At 24.1% G+C, this 25091-nt stretch overlaps 2 protein-coding genes across 2 annotated transcripts; one reads left to right on the plus strand and one right to left on the minus strand.

Annotated features, from left to right (window-relative positions):
* Window positions 1–4092: 4092 nt before the first annotated feature.
* On the plus strand, window positions 4093–7647 carry LOC145834760 (CTD nuclear envelope phosphatase 1-like). Its single transcript, XM_082942274.1, has 7 exons — window positions 4093–4174; window positions 4347–4471; window positions 5212–5283; window positions 5674–5790; window positions 6556–6664; window positions 7208–7292; window positions 7596–7647. Exons 1-7 carry the CDS (start codon window positions 4093–4095, stop codon window positions 7645–7647), a joined length of 642 nt encoding a protein of 213 aa, XP_082798400.1.
* Window positions 7648–9603: 1956 nt separating this feature from the next.
* On the minus strand, window positions 9604–10605 carry LOC145834771 (dual specificity protein kinase CLK1-like). The gene has a single exon (XM_082942286.1). The coding sequence runs from the start codon at window positions 10603–10605 to the stop codon at window positions 9604–9606; it is 1002 nt and encodes a 333-aa protein (XP_082798412.1).
* Between the last annotated feature and the right edge of the window lie 14486 nt (window positions 10606–25091).

The raw sequence follows: 25091 nt of genomic DNA on the forward strand, positions 1-25091 counted from the left end.
ACTTAATTTTACTCTATTTAACTTAATAGTTTATAATTTTAGTTATTTATACAGTTTTATATTAAATACTACTAAAAACACTAAATTTTTAACATAATTAAGACAATTACGTAAAGCTAGAAAAACCTATGCCATTAAAACTTGTTATTGTTAAAAAAATCAAAACTAAAACTAAAACTAAACCGTGACTTTTGTGATAATTATTAAAAAAAAACTAAACTGGAATTAAATAAAAAAGGTCCATTTTTGTAACACCATTTTATTTCGTGTAATAACCTTTAAATTAAAGCTGATGTGTTCAGAGTGCAGTACACTTCACAAACAGAAATTCTGAAGAAGTTTTTTTATACTAAGACTAACTAAAACAGTCATTTTTGGTTTAAATAGTAAATTATCATACAATTTTTTTTATTTTATTTCTCTTTTTACTCTAATTGCAGATCCATTTACTTGACTTGCAGATCTATTTATTGATTATGCCCACTTTACTAGACTTTAGCAACTTAATTTTTCTTTTAATTTCCTGTATGACTTATTATATTTTTGAAATTCTTATAATATTCAAATTTAACTACTAGATTAATATAACACTTTAATACATTTTCACACCTTATTTTGAGATTTTGCAACTAAATGTTGTGGTTAAATTTAAAACTCGATATTTTATAGTTAATAAAAAGTATTGGAATTTTTTAAAATTTAGTTATATAAACCAAAAAAAAAACTTATGCTTAATAGTATAAAAGACATTATTTGTGGCTTTTAAATTTTCAAGTAAATTAGATAAATTCATAAACTTGGCTTTTATCATACTCAAAGCTTTGTTAGTAGACTAAAAAATATCGGTGAAAAAAACTTCTAAAAAAAGGTTGGCAAAAAAAAATGTACTAGAATACTGAAATGTTATACAAATAATTAAAATCAAACTTTCAGTAAATTAATAGAAAATAAAAGGGATATAAAATTCTTCTATTAACAATTTTTTTTATTATTCAGGGTTTTGTAAAGACAATTTATCTTTATATTTTTTAAGAGTTATTTTAAGTCTGCTCATTTACTATTTAATTAATGACAGCAACACTAATTAAAATCAGGAAAATGTTTTTCTCACTTTTTAAAATTAGTCTTCATATTTATCTTCTTAATTATATCTAAAAAATATGTAATTTACTATATATGATATAGAAAATTATTTATAAAAAGCAGTTTTTAAGGTTTAATAAATCAAGATAATGAAACCTATAACAAATAAGAAAAAAGCAAAATCAAAATTAAAAGCTTTTCTTCAGTAAAATTTTTAATAGTTATTTAAAAAAAAAACTTATTTTTTTGAGATATAACTCAGCAGTTGAGAGGAAAAATTAATTTTGCTTAGGGAGTTTTGTGAAGTTGTGTTTATCTATCAATATTGTTACTAAGAAATACATCTAAGTTAAGTTTTTTTTATTTATTGAGATTACTTTATGTTTTATTAAAACAAGAATAGTTGAATATCTGAAACTTGTCAAACTAAAAAAAATATTGTTGTTTTTATTTCTATGTTTAGATCATAAAAAATCAGCAAAGTTAGGAATATGTAGAATAAAGGACTTGCAGGCAAGATCTTTTCAGTTTTTTTTTTGCAGAAATTAAAATATTAGCTTAAACTGACAAAACTTTAATATTTAAACTTTATAAACTAAACTACATGTACAAACTTGTGTTGTTAGCATGTTTTTTGACTGTAATTCTTATTTTTATGTACAATCAGGGTTGAAAAATAATTTGAAAACCTCAAAGTTGACAATTTAGGCTTAAAACCTGGAGCTTTTGAAATTAAAAAAAAAAACCAGAAAAACCTGGATTTTTGAACAAAAGTGACTAAATTACCTGTTAAAACCTGAAATTGTTAAAAATCTAGAGTTTTAAACATATTTTACATTTTAAGTAGAAACATCTTGAATTGACACAAAAATCATACAGGTATTTTTTTTTATCATCAAAATTTTTTTTACTATAAAATAAACATATTTAAAGTAGCTTTACATCCAATGTTTTTATACTATTTAACACAGTTAACACTTTAAACTTAACTTTAAACTAAAAATAGACCCAAAAATGTGTCCATTTTAAAACCTGGAAGAAGTTTTGGAAACTTGAAAAAAAAATCCAAAAACATTTGCCAAGCCTGTACAAGTGATAATGTTTCATAAAAAAGAAAGTAACGTGTTTTGAAACTTAATGTTAAATATTACTAAAAACATCTAGTTTTCCTTTAGCGAAAACTTACACTTTCAATAGAAATAGAGGTAAAGTTAATTAAAAAAAATATTAAAAAATCATGTTATATTTAGAATTAAGCTCAATTATCTATTAGTAAGTGTATTTTATAGTTAATACTAACTTAACTAAAATAAATGTTTTAATTTATTTAAAAAAACAATTTCCTTAGATGCTAATAACTACTTATTATTTTCAAGTTTGCCGCATGCTCAGGCTACTCAGTATTCAGGCTAACAGAAAATAGTTTTAAATGCAAAAAATCTAAGGCTAATTCAGACTAAATAAACCCAATGTAGACTAACTTTACTTTTTTTTGCAAATTTAGACTAACTCAGTTTAGATGTTTTTTGGAAAGCATGACGACTGACAATTCCAAAAATTCAATTTTATATAAATAGTTTTTGAAGGGCTACAACTCAAAAAGTAAATTGTATATAAAAAACAATGCGTATGTGGTCTTATAAATAACTAAAAAGTTGCTTTTTTTTTGCAAAGTTTAAATTATTCTTGAGATAATGCTAATACATGTTTTAAAATATAGTTTTTCAAAAACTTTGCTAAATATTTTTTTTATATTTTTTGTTTAATTACCAAATTCATATTAGTTAGACCTGTTATACCCATATGCTTTCTCAAGTAGACATTATCTTTTCAATTGTGGTCCTTTAAATGTGTATTAAAGATTTTAAATTGTCTAGTAACCACTTTTTGCTGATACTCAGAAGTTAAGGATTTTAATTTTGAAAAAAACAGCTTGGTTTTTTCTTATTATACAAACTATTCTGAGCTTTATAATTTCAAATAGTTTGTCAGAATAGTAGCTATAAAATATATAATTAACAAAGTCTATAATTCAAAGTAGGCTTATATTCATTATTTTTAATTGCTTTACTAATTAAAAGAAAAAATAAATACAATTTAATGTTTTTTTGATAGTTGAAATAAAACTAAAACAATATTACAATTTATTTTCTTTTAAACTAGTAGAGACACAATTATTAAAATTATTATAAAGTAAATGGCACTCTAATTTACAGGTGCTTTTCTATTCAAAAAATATGGCAAATTGGCGATTATGAAATAAGTTTTATGAAATCCTTCTTTAAGCTAAAGTTTATTTTATGTTTTTACGCATGATTTTCTTAGTTTAAAAATCATTAAAAATACTAAATAATACTAAAAACTAATTTTTAGTACTTAGTCAAATTGCAGAAATACTTTATCTGAAAATTTTATACTGCCCAAGAAAAAATTTACTTATTTGAGTGTTTAAACATATTTATTTGAATAAAATGAAGTATGATGAAAATGTGAGCATTATAAAGTCTTATAATTGTTTAGAAAAATTAAAAACACAAATATAAGCATTTTTTTGCGACAGTTACTAAAATATCTAAAATTTATATTTATTCTTAACGTAATTAGAACAAATCTTTTTTGTTTTCTATACACTTTTATTTGATTTCATTTGATATTTTAAATAGTAGTATTATTTTACATATTTAGACAAAAATTTTAACTTGCTTGTAATTTATATTAGATCAGCTAAATAGATAGTGATATGTTATAAAATAATAATACTCATAAAACACTACCATATAAATACTTATTCTTTTGACATACATCTTAAATTTTAAGTGTTTCTTATTTTAGATTCGTAAGCTTTTAAAAGTTTTGTTTTGTAGTCTGAATTGTATCAAATGTTCTCGGTTATTATTGTTAGCATTTTTATTTCATTTTAATTAAAGTATAACATAAGAAAAAAATCTTATTGTTTTTTTTCTTTTATTAGACGTTTTAAAAAGTTAAGAGTCCGAGTTTATCTTCAAAATGACCAGCAAAAAAGATACGAATGAAATGCAACCACAATTAGAAGCAGAACAAACTTCTGATGGCGTGATCCTTAACAAAGGTATTTAATTTATGTTATTGTAAATTTCTATAATGATAATAATTTCTAAAATTATTCTAAAATATTTTGTATATTACAAGTTTTCAATGTCTTTTAAATTTTTATTTTTGTGTGATACATACGTGAAACAGCTTGAAAATAAATTCACCTAAAATTATTGTACTTTTAAAAGGAAAAGAAGATCAAGTGAAAAGAAAGACTCTGGTACTTGACATGGATGAGACCCTTATCCACTCAAGATTCGAATATATGAACAGGGAGTATGAATCTCATCATCAGTCAGATCTTGTTTTCACTGTACGTTTATTTTTGTGTAGATTTTATGTATTAGGTATTATAATTGTCATTAATATATAGTTAAAAGTAAAATTTGTGAGCGGTTCAAATATGCACGAAGAAAATTTTGCATGGAGATTCTTTTGCGTAAAGAGTTAATTTTGAAGAGAGTGAAAAACAGATAAAATAAAAGAAAAAAAGAAAAAAATCAAAAACAAAAAAAAACTAACTGAGCGTAAGAGTTAATGATAGCAGTGACAGTAAGAAATAAAATAATGTTTGTAAATAAAAAAAAAGAATATAAGTGTTTCATAAAAAATTAATTCAAAAAAAATCAAATAAATACTAATGTCGACTGAGGGTAAAGTTAGGGGTAAGAGTGATATAAAAAATTATATTTAAAATTAAAAATAATAGAAATTTAAGTTAAAAATGTTTAAAAAATTAAACATTTAACAATACAGTATAGTAAAAACAAACTTTTAACCCGTGCAAAAAAATCATCGTGCAAATATGTCCCTTCGTAAAAAAGTGTTATTGTACAAAATTGACCCCTCGTGCGATATTGACGCCTTGCAAAATTGTTCCTTTGTGCATATTTGACACCCACACGTTAATCTATTAATTTGAGGCGAAAACGCTTAGTATATCTAAATACAGAAGAGCTTTAGTCGAGTTTTTGTATATTATTATATGTATTTTTTATATGTTTTTTTTTAAACTTTTTTTCATTTTTCATTAACCTATGTTATTATAAACAGAGCAAGTTGTATGGAGCTGATATGGAGTATAGTGTTTACAAGAGACCAAAAGTTGATGAGTTTCTTGATACTGTAAGTTTAAAAATTTGAAAGTTTTTAACAGATTTGGTTTAGATAGTTTTAGTTGTATTTAAAAAATTCTTACTGAAAATAAAAATAAAATTGACTGTTTTAAATTCAAATTATTTTCAATCATCCTTTTTTAACTAACTTGTTTTAAAATCAAACACTTAATAATTTTACGCATTTATTCTAACTGAACGATTCTACAAGTAAATTGCTATATATTAGAAAACCTTGCTAATAGTGACATTGCAGTTGTCTCTTTTAGTTTTAAAGTATGTAGTTGTAACTGTTTGTTTATTTTTAGCTAACAACTCATATTCAAAAACAAACATTTAAAAAATTTTACGCATCCATTTTTTAGTAGCAAATTTTTTCATTATTCAAATAATTATACAGGTAAGCAAGTGGTACAATTTGGTTGTCTATACTGCTGGAGATGAAGCATACGCAACAAAAATTCTTGATTTTCTAGACAATGGGAGGGGTATTCTCAACAGAAGGTTTTACAAACAGGTAGTTAAAATTTGTTGTAAAAACTTATTGCAATATATTACTGTAACTTATAGCCTTAAAAACTAATTTATTTAACGTGATTAATATTAAAATTTGTAAGTTTAGTTATTCTGTAACGCAAAGACATAGTATTTTGGTACCTGTTTGCCTGATGCATTAGTTTTTGAAGTCAAGTAACTATAACATAAATGTTTCCAAAACATGAAAACAGTAGTAAACGAAATTTAAATATATTCTTAAAGCACAATTTTTGGTTATGGTTTCCTTTTAAAATCATATTTAATATTTGTTTTACTTATTTATATTCCTTTAGTGTTTCAAAAACTTGCTAACGTTTTTTTAGGTATATCTTTGTCATTTAAATATGTGTAACCAATGCTTTAAAATAATTTATAGTCTTGTTTAAATTAACAACTTGAACTACTTGTACCAAATTGTATATATCTTATTCAAGTTTTCAATAAAACTCAAACTACTTGAACGTCATAATTAAACACTATTAATAATACAATTATAAGATAGTAACTTTATAAATTTTAAACTATCTTAAACTATATATAGCTGATAAAATCAAGCGTACATTTCACAATTTAAGTTAGTTTAATTGTGTGATAAAAATCTTAGTTCTTTGTTGTAACACATCAAGTTTCAATAAGTAAGTTTAACCAAAACGTTATAAAATCAAAACTCGTTTAATCTAAGCTTCTAAAACCAAGTCACACATTTTTTCGGGTGTATAAAAGCGTTATATACTTTTTTTTTCAGCACTGCATAGGTAGTTACTGCCCCACCAAAGATCTGAAGATTGTCGACGAAGATCTTTCAAACGTTGCTATACTGGACAATTCACCGAGTGCCTACAGAAACTATAAAGGTAAATCAACAGTAATACTTTTTTACTATCAAAATACAAAAAAATTGCTTTAATAGCTAATTTAAATGTTTGTGGTTTTTTAAAATTAATAAGTTGAAAAGGTTTTCATTTCAAGTTAGTTAATACTTGAATTTAAAATCTTTAAACATATTTTGTAGTTAAAAAAATATTAACTTTATATATTAAGAAAACACAGATGTTGCATTTTCTGTTAAATCAGGGGTCGGCAGGTCAAAAAGGAACGTTTTTTTTATGTGCTTTAAAAAACATATTTAAAGAAAATTTTTTTGAACAAAAAAAATTTAGGCGATAGAATATCCTTTAAATATAAGACTAAAATTTTATTTTTGTGTTTTTTAGAATATTAGTATGTTAAACTAGTTGAATAAAAATTTTAATGTGGCCCGCGGGCCGCAGTTTGCCGACCCCTATGTTAAATATATCTCTACACAGTTTTTTAAAAAAATGCATCAAACTATTAAGATTAATTATTTTGATTGATTTTTTTAACCAACAAAATATTGTTTTGATCAATCTCTACAGAAAACGGGATCCCAATAAAATCGTGGTACGAAGATAAATCTGATAATTGTCTCGAAGAACTAATTCCCATGTTCGATAAAATGAGGTATGATTTAGTCTTTTACTTTTTTCAAAAAGTTATAAGTTTAAACTTTTGTTTTACTTTACTGACACAAATTGATTATCAAAGGCATACATTTTATAAACTAGTTTGAGTGTAGACTTTTTTTACATCAATTTTTATAATGAATTTTGAAAATTTAAGTATTGATAACAGTATAGAATAGATAATATTCTTATCTTAGTTGATAAGTTTATTGCATTTTACTAGTTGCTAAAAACCTTATTTTTAAACAAAACTTAAAAAAAAACATTTTGAACATTATCAAACTACAATTGTACAACACAGGAATTGTGAAGATGTAAGAGAATTCCTCAAAGAACATTTAAAAGCTGAGTAATTCCAGAGCTAGCCGTCATATCTCATCTATGACGTAATAATTGAAGTTTAAATGAGCTCACAATCTAATATACTTCGATTTTAGTTATATACTAGTTTTTTATAAAATTATAGTGGTTTTTTTTAGTGATTAGTTTCGAGTGCTATTATGTAAAATAAAGTTGAAAACAATTTTATATTTTTTTTACTATTTCAATTGTTCTAATTTTTGTGGAGATTTTTTAAATTTTTTATTAGAATATGTATACAAAATGGTAACAACATAAAAATTTAAAAATTACCAAAACTTTTCTGTAACTGTTTTGAATTTAAGACTAGTTAAGAATTTCACAATTAACATACATTATGATGCAATAATTTAAAATGCTCTAGTACAAATTAAGAACCACAAAAGTTAAGATATAAAACAAGAAGGCAAAACTTGTTTTAAGCGACCAAACATGTTTATAATTAAATAGATCAATTATTTTAACTCAGCTAAAAACAAAAAGATAAAATGATGCTTTGTATGTATATATAGTAACTTGTAAAATTTGAACAAATGCAAAAACTGTTAAAAAAGATGTGATAATTTAAAAAAACTGCTACTGGTTTACTGAAGTTGTTCTGTTTTGATTTTATTATAATTGAAAGTAACTAAAAACTATTAGTGTGTTTTGTTCGCACTACTTTTAAAAGTGATGGTAGTTATACGTTGTAAAACTTAAAAGTTGAAAGTTGTAAATTATACGTTTTTACAAAAATCATTAAACTTTTATTCGATAAACTCTAGTTTTTGATTTCATAGTTTTGGTAAAAAACTAATGTATAAAGAAACATACAATTTTATCATTAAAAGTTCTGGTATATTTAAAACAAACTTGTTGTTTTGTAATAACGATGTGTTTTTGACAAATTAAAAATAGATCTTTAAATGTTTAAGACTATTTTCTTCTAATTTACTGTTGGTGTTTGGAGACTAAAGTTTTTAGTTAGGTAAAAGGTATTTTGGAATAAATATATATTGATTTTTCCAGTACTTTGTCCAAGTTTCAAATTATAGCTCACTTAACATTTTAAACTAACATAAGTTATGACATTGTTATACATTTTCATAATTTACTTTTTAATTTTTCTTATGCTTAAATAATTATACTATTGCATATGAACATCTACTGTTTAGTTTGTGATCATCTGTGGTATATAAAATTAGTTAATTTTTGTTGAAAAACTTTATTAGACTAATTTTACTTAAATGTAACTTTCGTTTTGCAACACTTTATTTCAACTTATCTATGAGATTTATGTAAGACTTATAATACATAAACACATAGCACAATTTATTTAAAAATAAAGTGATGAGTATTAATTGTATAAAAAATGGGAACTGGTCATATTCACGAAGGGTTACTTTTGCACGGAGGGTGGCTTATCAACAAACCATTTTTTAAACAAAGATATAGTCTATTATTTATAACCGAATTATTTTTCTTTAAATTTTCAAGTTCAAGTTTCAATTAAAGCTTAATTCTTGTGTTAAGAGCAGAATTGAGCTATGAGTTAAGTATCGTATTAGTGTGGCTTAATTTCCGTATAAACAATAATTTTAAGGTGATTCTAATTAACTTAATCAATTTTATTTTGTTTAGAATTTTTTTCAAGAACATACTTACACCTTTCTGAACACTTGTAAGTAGTAGTTTAATTATTGCTTCAAATTATATTATAAGTATAAGGATTCATGTTTTTCAATTGAAGTTTATTATTTTCAAACGAAGTATAAACATTACTCAAGATACGACAAAGAATTGAAATTCTAAATATTACATTCGAATTGAAAAGCGAAAAATCGTAATTTATAAGCTTAAGTACTTTTAAAGTTTTAGATTCTAAATATATAACCATACAAAAGGTGTTATCAACATTGTGTACTATAACGATCAAGTTAGCATAAATTCAAATTACACATTAAAACGCATCAAAAATCAGTTTCACTTATACTAGTCAAACCAGTAAAAGGCGAGTTTAGAGCATCACTCAAGCTCATCCTCTTTTCCCTGTTTACTTGCAGCATGTCCTTAAGAAGGTATTTCAAGTTCTTTTGGTCTTTTTCATCTTCGTCAAAGTAGCTGTCCAGGCATCTTGTTTCGATTTGAGCCCCAGCTAGGAAGTCTACTTTAGGGCCTCTAAAAGATAAGTGATCGTTGATTCTGCTTGCTTGAACCATACTAAAAGGGCCAACTTTATAATGGATTGATCTGTACAAATCGATCTTTTTGTCAACATTGAAAAGCTTTTCTCTTGTGAAGATTTCGAACAAAACGCATCCTATCGACCAAACGTCGTTTTTGTAGCTGGTCTTCAACTTCATGGCAACATCAGGTGCCCGGTACTCGAGCGTTGAAATGTCACATTCATGAAAATCTTTTTCTTCGAGTGCCATCCCGAGGTCGCAAAGGACAATTTCAGGCTTGTTGGTGAATTCTTCGGATTTAAGGTCGTCTTGTTTCAGCTGTTCTTTTAGCAGCACGTTTTCTGTTTTTAAGTCGGTGTGCAGAAGTTTGCTTTCATGGAGTGTTAGCGTCGCTTTTATCAACTGATAAGCCATTTGACGCACATGTTCCATTGTAAATTTCATTTTGTGAACATGAATTGCGTCTGACAGTGATTGACCGTAAAGCGGAAAGACTATGAATTGCGAGTTTGAAAGTTTAAACGATTCGATCATTTCGATCAGGCTTTTGTTCTTAGCTTTACGATCTTTAAGTATTTTTAAGGCACGTATTTCAACTGCTAAACTTTCACCCTTGGCCTCTTTAATAGCCACAAATTTGTTCGTTGAAGTGTCCCTACACTTGATGACTGTTCCTTGTGCACCCTTTCCAAGAAACCCTTCAAAATGGAACTTGGTGCCTTCGAACATTTTCCTTACGTCGTCAAATGTATTGTCAGCTGGAATTTCTTCTATTTTATGAGACATTGTTTCGTTTAAACTAGATTAGAGCTGAAATGACAATATACTTAGTTATATCAGTTATATAATTCTATAAATACTACCTTAGTTATTGTTCTAAATACAAAAAAAGTTGACAGAATCAGTTAAAAACTTTAAATTAGTTTAATACTATTACAACTTTTTTTGTGTGGAATTAATGAATTTAATTTTTTAGTCACTGTCTATCGAAACAATTAATGAGTGAAAAAATACTGTCATTAACTTAAACATTACAAAGATGAACTATGAAAAATCTAGTTTTTGTTTGAAAACCTCATAAAAAAACTATTAAAGAAATAGCTTACTGAATATAACAAAATAAATTTATCAAAATGCTCAGTATTGTCTTTTTAAATTTACACTCTTACATATGTGTAAGTTTGCGCATAGGTTCTGATAATTAATCTTTTTACAACATTTTTAAAGATAAAAAATGTTTTAAACTTGTTTTAAATTTTAAACCTAACACTCAGTAAATACTATCACAAGTTGTGATAAGAAGTTAAAGTTTAGTTATTTGTGTATTAATGCAAAGTATTATGGTGTTTTATTTTTGTTAACTCTACTGGGGACAAATTTGGTTTGATTTTTAGAATAAGTTGCTTTCAATAAAGCAAAATTTGAATTTTGTTCACACTTATTGAAAGTAAAAATGAATTAATATTTAAATGAAACAATGCAATGACAATAAATAGCACTGGTTCTTAGCAAACCTGTTATGATTACTAAGTTCTGAATTAAGTAACAAGAGTTTTTTAGCTCAGAAACTCAACCTAAAACACTATTTTATAAAGCAAATTGTAATATAAAGCTTGCACAAGCAAACATATATTTGTCTTGTTGTTGTATTTTTTCTTTTACTACGACCTTATATAAATATATCAAAACAAAACTATGAATCAATGTAAGAGTGAGATTAAGTTTAGGAGTAGATTGTTAATATACTATTTTGAAAAAAAATATTCATTGTAAGTTAATAATTTAGTTTATATATAATTAAAATCATCAAACATTGTCATAGAAAAATTGTTTTCAATTAAGTCAACTTTAAACTAATTGATTAACTAGATATTTTAGAAGTTTTTGTGCTATTGCATTTTAATATTTGAATTCCACAATATTCGGTCAAAATATTTTGTTTAATTTAGTTTTTATTTTTATATTTATAACTATTTCTGACAACTTAAAAATAAAAAAACAATATGGTCATACTAAAGGTTATAGAAAAATAAAACAAAAGTTAATTATTTCAAATTTGAGTTCGAGATGTTTTTTTTTATTTGACGTGCATAAAAGTTACTACAGTATTATGTAGTCATATACAACTAAAAGTTATAATTAGTATTATATCAAAAATTGAACCATTCCGAATATGTTTAATTTAATTTTAACTATTAGCATAGTTTTTATTTTCAAAAAAATAGATCATTTTTTTGTTCGTGTTACAAAAAATAGTTTCAATATTTTTAATCTAATTAATTTCATAATCGCTTTTACTTTTTTGTTTTAAATAATTAATTAAATTAGTTTTGTTTTAATAAAGAATTATTCAACAATATCTTCATGTTAAATGGATCTCTTGTTTAGTCTGTGTTATTGAAACCAGTAAAAACTTTAAAAATATACAAAGTATACACTAAATTTTAATACAAAAGTTCAACTAAAATAACTGCTTATTTCATATGTATATAAAGTTTATAATTTTTGCATTCTTTTTATCTGAAACCTTGTTGAACAAAATTTTTAAATTTAATTTTAATACATTAAGTGTACATGACAAATATTTTAACAATGTGACGCGAAACTTTGATGTTTTTAAACTTTTGACTTGCTGTGTTTTTATTAAAAACAATAAAAAAATCTTATGGTATTTTAATAAATATCTTGTAGATCTTAATCTTTGAAAGGTAGGTTATTAACCTTACTTTTAACAGGTTTAAAATAAATATTCATGAGAATAATATTTATTAAGTTATTAAAAGGTGAATGTTTTTGGGCACCAAAGCGTATTTCTAAGTTTATTAATCGTGTACAAAATTTTTAGTAAACTGTTTTCAGAGCTTCTTAAGCCATTACTAAATAATATTTTCCGATTTTTCATAAATGTACATACTCACATATGTGTGTATAATATTTTTATAAATAAACTACATTGTTTCTTTATGAAGAAGCAGTCTGGTGAATTTATGTTTTATAAATCTTGTGGATAAACTAAAATAGAAGTGTTACATAAGAAACACTTTTTATACAAGTCTAGAACAAGCATCAAAATTAAATTGATTAATTTTAAATACCACAGATGATTACAAACGTAAAAGTATATGTTTTATATGAAATAAGAAAATTATCTAAGCAAGTGCACGTTTAAAAGAATTAATTATAAAACACGTAATTTAATGCAATAGTGTATGTAAGTTTGAAATGTTAAAAGTATGTTTTTTAGTTAAGACTAAAAAAAAAGTGGAAAAGTTAGTTTTTATGTTGTTCGGAATACCTTTTACTTTAAATAAAGAAAATCAAAAAGTCTAAACTTTAAACACAAACAGTATATGTATTAAAAATTAATCATAAACTTTTAGAGATTTCTTTCATTTTGTCAAAAACAAATGTTATACATAATAAACAGCAAATAATTTTTGAATATATTTATACTTAACAATATTGTATATACCTTTTTAGTTTGGTTTTTTATGAAAAGTCTGAGTTAAAACCTAGAATTTATCGAATAATTCATTCATTAAGTTCAATAAAAACTTATAATTAATAAAACTTTTATTTTTGAGTTAAGCAATTAGAAACTACCATTACTTTTGAGTGTACTTCAAACATAACATATTGCTTCTTCAGTTACTTGAGACAATAAAATATTAAAAGCAGAAAATTAAACCTGCGTCCCGAGTTCGAGTCCCGGTGGTTGGTCTTTATGGGGACGACCACGCAAGTATATAAGAATTCCTGACAACCTCCTTAAACAAATATAATTTACAAACCAAAATATACAGTTTAAATAGATTAAGGTACGTGTGAATAAAAATACATTTATTGTTGAACTTGCAATTTAGGTTTATTTTAACACAGTCAAAACACATTTAACAATAAATGTAATATAAAATTATTTTATAATTATCACTAATATTGTTGGAACTTAAACTATTGTATGATCCATCATCTGAACAATTTATATTCAGTTTTGCGTGATTTTGCCATAAAGCTAACTTTATGTTGCCTTTATTATAGTAAAAATTACTAAACTATGTACTATTGATTATTTTTGTAGCAATTATCACTTTGGTATGTAGATTTAGATAAATACCTATAAACGATTTTTACTCTAAAATAAAACGTACTTTTTTTAAATTGCAGTATGAAAGTTTTTTTACAGTATAGCAAAACATAAGCTTGTTTTAAGGTTTATGATATGACAACGTATGTCTAACATATGTCTTAACAAACTTCTACTATAAATACATAAATTAGCTTAATGTTAGTTTTTTTGAACTACTGTGGGCTGGAATATTTAATAAAGAAAATATTTAGCATATAAGAAAAAGCTCAGCTAAAATTTTTATGGTAATATTCGATTTGTTATTGAATTTAATTTATCTACATATATACTTATCAAAGACGTAGCAGACGCATTTTTGTAGTTATTGTTTTGCCTGAAAAATTATACCTAACAAAAAATTAATACATAGTTGTTATATATTTGGTGATTACTCGAAAAGAGAACAGCTATAATGCTTGCAATGACAAATAATTTCATAACTTTGTAGTGTTTAGGCATAGTTTTGTTAAAGTGTATATGGTAGTTATAGTCATATATATTTATTACTAACGAATGATTACTAGTCTAGGTGTTTGTTTAAACTTAAGTGCATAATTGATATTAAAAACTAACAAAAAAAGTGGTAACAACGGATCTGTAAAAAATAATTAAATATATATTTTCAGTAATTTTGTTAACCCTTATAAAGTATTACAACAAGAGTTTTTTATAAATAGTTGCTGTTGTGTTACAATTGTAAATAATACTATCTTAATATTTGTAAAATTCGATTACTTTTATAAGTAGCGTTTGTTCAAGTTAAGTTAAAAAGGTAATGTAAACGAGCAGGGAAAACTCAAGAAGGGTTTTTAAACTTATTATTTAGGTCTATGTTAAAACACTCAAGACACATAATAAATTTAGTTTAGTGAAACCAATGGTTGGTGACCAAACATCCAAAAGTTTATTTACCCTAGAACGTTTACGCTTAGGGCTTAATCTGAGTGTGACTTTACTATTTGGATTTGACATTACTATTATTACACCCTAGACTTAGTATTAATAGATATCAATACATCTATAAATAACCAGGCACAACAATTGAGTGGGTTCTCTAGTAAACGAACTTCAATGAATACAAAATCAGTTGTTAAAATTACTAGAACTCCTAAATATGTAATTTGTGTACTAGAACACTGTATGTCAACCCTTATAAAAAACTCAATAATATTTTAAGAGGTACTTAGAATTAAATGCAAACCAAGTGTTGAAAACTACAAAAACTATAAAAGTATGTTACTTATGTGAAAAATGCTTTATATTAAAAACTGTAAAAAATGCTTTAAATAAATCACTTGTTGGAAATCAAAAGAGCTATAAAAATGGTCAGTAAGAGAAATATAAAATTTACTTTAAATAACAATCTTAAAATCTAACAAATAAAACTATAATTATATATTAAAACTTTATAAAACAACTCAATACCAATATTCAAGTGTCTTTCTTGTAAACAGTCTCTGCAGCTCCTGGCGGTTCTGTCAACACAGCTTAGTCTGTCGTATCACCTTATCAGCTTGTGACCAAAAACATTAAAATGAATCATTGCATCATGAATTTTTATAATACGCCTCAAAAGAGAAATGCGCTTTCATTCTCTTTCATTCTCTTCACGTCATAAAAGAAAAATGCACTCTCATTCTCTTTATTCTTTTTCTCACTTTTTGTTTCATCATACTTTGCCCGGGCAAGAATTGTAAATGCAATAACTCTTAATTTTCTCTTAAAAACAAACCGGTTTTCAAGTGAAACTTGGAATACTGTTACATTAGAATTGCTACTAAGACTGTTGGAATTATAAACATATGTATCAGCCATTATTATGTACTTATATTTAAAGTCTTTACGTGATTTCCCCATAAAGTTAGCATTAGGCCATTTTTATTGTATTTTTAATACTGAAACAAACGTTATTTTGGTAGGTGGTATCATTTTGGTATGTATATTTAATTAAATTTTAAAAAATGGTATTAAGTAAAGTTAAAACAGTGTTATTTTTAATGTCAACACGAAACAGTTAAGGCAAAATTTAAGTTTGATTTTAGGTTTATAATGTCTAATACAAATACACAAATTAGCTTATCTTTAATTTTGTTTAATTACTTTGCGATTTAATATTTGTAAGACCAAACTTACATATATAAAATAAATTTCAGAAAAATTTTAGACTCATTAGACAAGTTTTTATATTTATTGTTTTGCCTGAAGAACTTATATTTATCGAATAAATTAATATATAGTTGGTATACTTTTAATAATTACCGTATTTATAGAACCTATAATGCTAATAATAAAGCTATTTAGTAACTAAAACAGTTAATGTAACTAAATCTGTTAAAAAAAAACATTTTTTATTTATTTTAGCATTTAATTTTGTAACTAATGAATATTTTTAGAGCTGTTAAAATGTTATCATTCAATTTTTTAGATAGTTTAAAGCCTTCATTAATAATAACTTCTTGTACAATGCGATTATAAGTATAAAAACAGTTTAATTTTAAATGTAACGATACAAAAGTTAACCAATTTTTACTATCATATATTTGTTAAAAAGTACAAAATAACCACTATAAGTTATACTACCGATAATCGATAAAGAAAGTAGTTTACGTGTTTCTTTATGTTAATGTTGCTATATACCACTATTATTTCAAGCAAAATGTTTCATTTCTATTATTAACGTTATAAACTAGTTTGTGAGTTTTAAAAACTAATTTTAATACTAAAGTAAATTCACAATGAAAGGTTTCGACAAATTATCTTTAACTTTTGCAGAATGCAAATGGAAAAATTACTACTAAACATTAGTTTTTTATAAAATATTTCCCTTACTTGGAACTTAAGTGTTGATTTTAAAAAATCGAGCAAAGTAAAAATATTAAAATACTGAAGAAAAAAAACTTTGCACTTTGATATTTGAAAAGTCGTACAGGGGTCGGCAAACAGCGGCCCTCAAAGGCTAAATCTGCGGCTCGTGACCACAATTTTTTTTTTAATCGGAGTGCGGCTCGCAAAAGAAAAATCTGCGGCCCGCGATCATGTAAATGTGGCCCGTTGAACAAAAGTAAATTATAAGTTGATTTCTGTATTTATATTGTAATTAGATCAATTTAGTTTTACGTCCCTATATACTACTTTTAAAACATCGATAATTTATTGCTTAGGCTGAGAATTGTGAAAAAGTCAGATTAGCTTTGTAGGAATGTTTTTTGTCTATTTAGATAATTTATTATTTATACAATAGCTACTGGTTTTTTAAAACAAAAATTTAAAAGTATTCATAAAAAATTAGTTATGTAATATACTTTAATTAAATAGATAAAGTTAGTGCAAATATATTGCATTGTATAAAAAAGTAACGCACATTAAATAACTAAAATATAATTTCTTTACAATTTAATTTTTTTGTTTAAAATGTAGTTTGTATATAAGTTTCTCTCACTCTTATCATCTCATCGTTTTATCACTATACATTATAATTGAGTGTGAAAAAATACATTTTAAATAACAAAAAATAAAGTTAAGACATAAGGTATATTAGTTTAATCAACCTTGGTTTGATACATTTTGATTTTTTCATAAATTTTCTGTGCACTTAAAGTTCAGTCCTATTACACAAATACCAGTTACTAATGTGCATAATCGCTGATTTTGGAAACATATTTTTACTAATACTAAGTTTAGTAAAAAAAATATCGAGCAGTTTAAATTCTTTAAAAAAAATTAAAAGGCCACAACTCAAAAAGTAGCGTAAAGACAAATAACACTTAAACAACATACGTAGGGTAAAAAGTATCTACAAAATATTTTTTTTATTCGCAAAGTAACTGTTTTTTTTTTATTTGTCTAAAACATTTTACAAAGTATAGTAATTTCTAATAATTTAAAATCATCTCAAAAACTTTAAAATATTTTGCAAAAAATAAAGAAAATGGCTTGTAGATATTGATAAGACATACATATGTATCTTTTATTTTTTCAAATATATATTTCTTTTAAATTATGGTCTTTTGAATATTTCTAAGGATTTTGTATAGACGAAATATCAATTTTCCGAATTTAATTGGTCATGTAATTACACATTTCTTTCTCTTAATAACATTTCTTTGCAGACTTATTTAATTTCTATGCATTGCACCCTTACAAACAAATATGACATTTTTGTGAACTAACCTTTTAAGGACACTCGATTTAGGGATGCTAAATTTATTAAATCTGTATGTTGTTAATGAAAGTAATTTACACTTATTCGTTTTTAAATAGAAGATAAAACAATGAATAATTTCTACAATGCTGAATAAAACATAGGTTTTTTGTTTAATTGATGGCTTAATATTTTTTTAAAACTTAAAACGACGTTTAGAAATCTACCTGTCCTTTTGTAGATAACTTATGATAATTAAACTTTTGTGTTTTCATGGTGTATATTAATTTAACTGCTAATAAACTTCGTAACTACTTAGTTGTGTGAATGTTAAGTCAATTTAAAAAACTCAAGTGGTTGTGAAATTTCTTTTTATACTGTTGTGAAAAATACTTTAAATTATAAATATACTTTTGAAAAATTTAGTGTATAAATTGTATTTTTTTATAACCCAGCTACATATTATGTAACATTTACAACAATCTCATATTAGGTATTTAAGCTTTATTAACAGCAAGTCTTTAAGTTTTTGGCTTTTTCAAATTTTGATAAACATCGGGTTTTTTGATTAAACATTAGTTCAATGACAAACATGTGTGGACAATATTGATTATTAATAAAGTATCAACTTTATAGTGAGTTATAGTTCTACAATAAAGAGCTCAACTAAAGAGGAGCAAATAAACATTAATTAGAAAACTAAAGATTCAGAATTTTATTCAGCACGGTGTTTCATGCAAGCGCAATTATCACTATTTAAAAACTCTACAAAGTAAGGCAGACAAAGCCGTATATACTACTATAAGATGCTTTAAGTCTTAACAAATATTCTAAAGTTTTACAAATAACGGTTTTGTAGCATAATTTTTGTTGTTAACAAATGTTTCTTTGCCACATTCTAGTGGCTTTCAAATAGTCCGCTATCTCTGCGTCGCTAAAAATCATTTAACTGTTGAAAAAGTTATCATAAATATATTTATCTAATCGATGCTACAAGTTGTGGCGTGACGTCACTGAAAGTTTATGCAGGATTTTTTTTTGCGACAGTTTTTCATCTGCAATAGTTTTAGTTATAGTCATCATTGTTTAATACAACAATACAAGAATTAAATTAGGTAGCTATATAATATTAAATGAGAAATCGTTAGTATTTTTTTCATAATAACCTTCTTAAAATTAAAAAAAAAAATCTTTTAATAAACGTTTTTAAGTGTTATATAACTCATTAAAACATACAATTCTATAAAAAACATTTGAAACATAATAGTTATATTTAAACATCATTTTATATATTAATCAATTATTAACGTGCATTAACTAATTTGAGACCTCAAATATTTCGAGAATAGTTTTAATAGTAAAGTAGGTTTACAGTTAAATTTCGACAAATTTTCATTAAGTTTTTGAAATTTCAAATTTACAGCTCTCTACTTAACGTAAGTTTTTTATAAAGTTTGTTTTGAAAACTTTAATTAACCAAATCATTTAGAAAAAAAAAAACTTTGCAATATTTTATTTTATTTGGTTGTTTTGTCTTAAAAAATATGTCTAGCAAAAGATTCAGTATATAGCTTTTATATATTTGGTAGTTATTTGCATTTTTACAAGTATTTACTGCACCGATTGGATCGGGTTTGAGTCTTGAACCAAAAAATCCCCTGTATTGGATAGTATCATTTTCATTTATCATTCCAATGTAGCATTGAAAACCTTGGTGATTTTTAAAGAAAGACTTTAACTTTTTTTTATAGTAGTGTGTTAACTTAATTTGTATAATGTAAAATAACTTTTTTTTGTAAGTACTTTTATATTTTTTAAGTATTTAAATTATAAAAAATATATATAAATGATTATTTTTTTTATTATGTTTTTTTTAATAGCTTGTATAACAGAAAATTTACAAAAGCATTGTCAATTATAGTTACCAATTATAGCTATTAAGTTCTTAATAATAGTTTAAGCACAATAATTTATAACTAGTTTATAAAGTAATAAAAAAGCAAATAAAAAATAGTAATGTTATAAACATTTAATTTAAAAACTTAAATACAAACGATGGTGTTTTACACAACTTCTTTTTTATTAAATATTAATAGTGCTCTATTATTTGAACCTTGACAGTTCAATTTTAAATAATTTTATGAAAAATATATTTATATAAAATATCTTTTTCTTACATTAGATATAACTTTAACTTTTTAATCTTAATATTATCATAAATTGTTGTTGTCATATAAAATTTTTCGATGAAAAAAAATCATGCAATCAATAAAAGTAAATGCGTTCAAAACTTCAGTTTTAGTTTTATTCAGATTTTCTAACTAAGTAAACTAACCACATTAAAAACAACTGATGATAAGATAACTTTGATAATCAGATTACCAGCCCTAGGTTGATGTTTAAAGTTATTACTTTTGTTATAGTGTTCTTATATTGACTTCATATATGAATTAAAAATATAAAATACTTATGATAATATAAAACAATGAATAAACTAAATCTTTTATGATTAAAACTGTTTTCAAATTTAAATTAAAATGCTTAAAAAAAATCTAATAACACTTAAAAACTGTTGTTAAAAGAGAAATTTTTGTTTTTAAGAGGCTTATTATGCGATAAATTTATTGAAAACTTTTTATTTAGTTTATTTCTTGTATTACTATATAAAACATTGATAATTAAAATTAAAAATATTGCAGATGAAAAACTGTTGCAAATAATATTTTTTACTGCTTAAACTTCTAGTGACGTCACGCCACAACTTGAAGCATCGATCATATATATATATTTAAAGAATAAATAGATACTTGTTAACTTCAGTTGTTCTACTGTCAACCTCACAATTTGAAAGCCACACGAATGTGGCAAAAAAAAAAACTAACCACAAAAATATAGTTTTTGTATACGCCTTGATATTCTAGTTAGTTTTATACTAAGTAATTTTAAAGATAACATATTTAAACTTACATTCTATTCTGATAAATGAAAATTAATATAAAGTTAAGTTTTAAACAAGTAATTTTTTATTTATTATAGTAAACTTAAGAATTATCAGTTATTTATTAACAAAGTTATAGTGTATTCCTGTCGCATAAAAATGCAACAAACAAAGTATTCAGCTAATCAACTCAATTATGCGACGTGTTGAAGTTACGCAATCATTTCTAATGTTTTTAGATTTAGACGTTTTTAATTTGTTTGAAATACATATATTGCGACTTGAAATAAAATTTTCTGTAATAATGTTTTTGTTTGTTAAGTATTTTTACATATTATATAAAAAAAAAATAAAAAATATTAAGAAAAGAAACGTACAACTTAGTTGAGCTAACTACGTTAAAAATAAAATAGTTTAAAAATATTTAGATAATGAACAACTATTAAATTATACTAAGTTTAAAGTTAGTTCCTAAGTGTATAAAAAAATTTATCCACATTAAAAATAAAACTAAAATAAAAACAATCACTTTTTGGTTACCAAAACATTTTTCAATAAACAAATTTCAATAAACTCTAACAAATCATATTTAAATGTTTTTTTAATATATGTATATAAATAAATTATTTATATTGAAAGCTTTCTAAAATGACAGTTTTAGTTTTACACTGACTTAACTTTATCAATAGTCTGATTGATAACTTCTAACTTTTTTAAATGCCAAAACGTACTTTTTTTTAATCAAAAAATATTTTTTTCTCGAAATTATTTATTTCTTGAATTATAATAACTTTAACTAGTTTATTGTTTGTGAAATTACGTCCTGGACAAGACATCAAAAGGTTTCAAATGGTGTGCAACTAGATAACTTAAAGATTTTTTCGTATTCAAGGTCCTACGACCATAAACTTATAACAAATATTTATTATTATAACGCTTATTTTTGTCGTTCAAAAAGCAATATATATTAGATTTTATCTTATATAGTAAAAAATTATTTAAATATGTATATAAAGATGTATGTTATATATAGTTTATTTTGTATATGTGTATAATTTAAAGTACTTGTAAAGTTTATATTTATTCTTGATTGACGCATTTATTTAAAAACTCTATTTTAAGTAATTAGTGTGAATGCTACATTTTAAAAAGGTAATAAAGTATGTTAATGTAGTTAACTAGAAATTATTTATCTTTATTTATAACTCTATAAAAATATAGCAAAAACTGGCACACAAAAATTCTAAAATAATACACAGTTTCTTTCTGTTCAAAATAAATAAAATTACTGATAGTGTGTTTCAAAACAATACAACAAATACTTGTGTTATGCTTAAAAATTATATTTTATAAAGTTTTAGTTAGAGATAAATAAATAAAAAATACACAACACAAGCAGGTAGATTGTTGATAAATGCTAAATTTTGAAAGTTAAAAAAATTATGTAATTGTTAAGTTGTTAGAATTCAAAACTTGTATTTCTAAAGACATTTTGTAATTCACCAGGGATTTTAAGGTTAGTTTTTATGTTATTGATGTTAATATTAGTCTCCAAACATAAAAGAAAAACAGAAAAAAACTTGAAAGTTAAGCCTACAAAACTAACAATGTAAATTTAAAAAATATAATAAGATTTAGGTCTTACTACATTTACACAACACTTCAAACTATTACTGACTTGCATTTAACAGTAAAAGTGTTTAAGTTTTGATATAAAACTACAGAGTTAGTTGGTCTTAAAAGCGTTGTTTTGTTTTGTAAATTTAAGGTAAAAATAGAAACATAGTAATAAGTACATAATATAAACAGTTGCAAATGTAAGAATTATTATAAATGGCTAAAGCTAAAGTGTTTTCAAATTATATAATAAATATCTATTTTTTTGTATAAGATGGAAAGTTATAATAACGTTTAAATTTTAGTGAAAAATTAGTTTGTATGACATGAAGTATCTTTTTATTTTTTGATAATATTTTCTTATATGAAACTTGCATCGTTTCTTTTAGTTTTTGGTAAAGCACGTTATCTTTTGCAATTAATTTTAATTCAAATTAGCACGTTTTTTAAAAAAATTAGTTTAAAAATGTTTTTTAATAAGTTTAAACATGTATTTAACTACTATTATCTAGAAAAAAATTATACTTCTAATTTTCTATAGTTTGGTATAGTAAATAAATGTATAATAAGAAAGTATTGTGTAATATGAATAGACTTAACATTAATGTTAAATTTTTTTATTATTTATCACAGCAAGTATTTATTACCAAAATAATACTATTTTCAACATTAAACGATCAATTTAAGCTCAGTATTCAGATCAAAAAAGTTGAACCATTGGTTTAAACATTTAATATCAATTTATATACATAAACTTTGAATGTTATTTACTGTTTTGTTGTTATTTGACAAGGTCAGCTCACATTCACCAAGACCTGGTAATTAAACAAAGTGAGTAAACGTTTGTACTATTAAATATATATATAAACTTTAATTTAAATGTTTAGCATTAAATTTAAATCTGAAGTAAATTTACAAAAATAGTTTAGATAAACTTTATTAAAGTCTTTTAAATTGGAATTTTTCAGTTTAGAACCAAAAACAAGTTTAAATAAAACAACATTTAGTGACATTGTAGCTTGATAATTTAGTCATAGTTTCGATACATTTGAAATTGATAACAAATAAATAACTTTGGTAAAGCGAATCACTTCAATATTAAAATAAAAGTAAACTTAACTCATTTTAGCACTAAAACAAACTACACGCATTCACAACGAAGCGATTCGCTTCAGCTGCATCAGACTCGCATAGTGACGTAACTTTACCGTTTCATATCTGCTGTTTTAATAATTTCTACAAAAACCTTTCTCTCTGGTTAGCAAGTATACTCATTGAAACTGAATATGTTCTGATGGTAATATTTAAGCAAGCTGCGACGCTTGTATTTTAAAAAGACTTTTGTTGAGAAATGGTAGAACAGGGGTCGGCAGGCAGTTGGTGCTCGCGGGCCAAATTTCAACTTTCAAAAAACTTCGCGGGCCGCAGTTTTAGCTTTAGTTACATTTAAATAGTCTTCTGGTTTTAGTTTTAGTCACACTTTTAGTTAACTTTTATTAAGTTTATTATTTGGATTTGCTTTTATTTTTACATAGACTATTTATTAAAAAAAAAGGATTTACATTTACATTGACTAATATATTTAATTCTTAATAAACTATGTACTATTTTTTTCAGTTAATAGTTTAACTTAATATTTACTTAACTTTTTATAAAAACCAAGCTTGAATTACTTTATGAGTGACTTTTATACATTCTTTCATGTTATCATCTAATTTTTCATATAAAAAACTGTTAACTATTGAAAATAAATTTTAAGTTTTTAAAAATTTGCACTCTTTTAAAAATTCAGTAATTAGTTTACATAAAAATAAAACCTATTTGTATTGAAGAAACCTAAAACTTTTTTTTTACATAATTATTGCTCGAGTTCTTTATTACTAAATAACTAGTCTTTTACATAGTTGTCACTTTAATAACTAAAAATGTTTGAGTAATATAAAACCAGTCTAAGTTTACTAAAAGTTAAAAAAGCTTAAAAATTGCTGTTAATCAAGCTTAAATAACTAACTAAAATATTATCATTATTAAAAAGTACAAAATATTTACGTAGCCTAGAATAAATTACAATAAATAAATAAATTACACTACAATCATAAAACCATTATGAGTATTGATAGATTTACTTAAAGTACTTGAAAAATAAATTTCACACAGACCTGAGTTTTCAACAATGTCTTAAACAGGTTTAATTTAGTCTGAGTACACAAATTTCTAAACTAGGCATTTTTTTTTTGCAATCCTGTTTATAACAAAGTTTAGAAAAAAAAACGAAGTTTATTAACAGATTAAATATAAACAAAAAAATGAACGTTATAAGTCAGCTTGAATGTATATTTAAGTTTTTTAAATATTTATAACGAAAAAGTGAAAAATTATTAACCCTTTAATAAAGAGAAGTTTTTTTTACAGCATTACAACAAATCTTTATCGCAATAAAAATTTTGCAT

The sequence above is a fragment of the Thalia democratica genome, chromosome 1, assembly GCF_965202585.1.
Source record: "Thalia democratica chromosome 1, ktThaDemo2.hap1.1, whole genome shotgun sequence".
NCBI lineage: Eukaryota > Metazoa > Chordata > Thaliacea > Salpida > Salpidae > Thalia > Thalia democratica.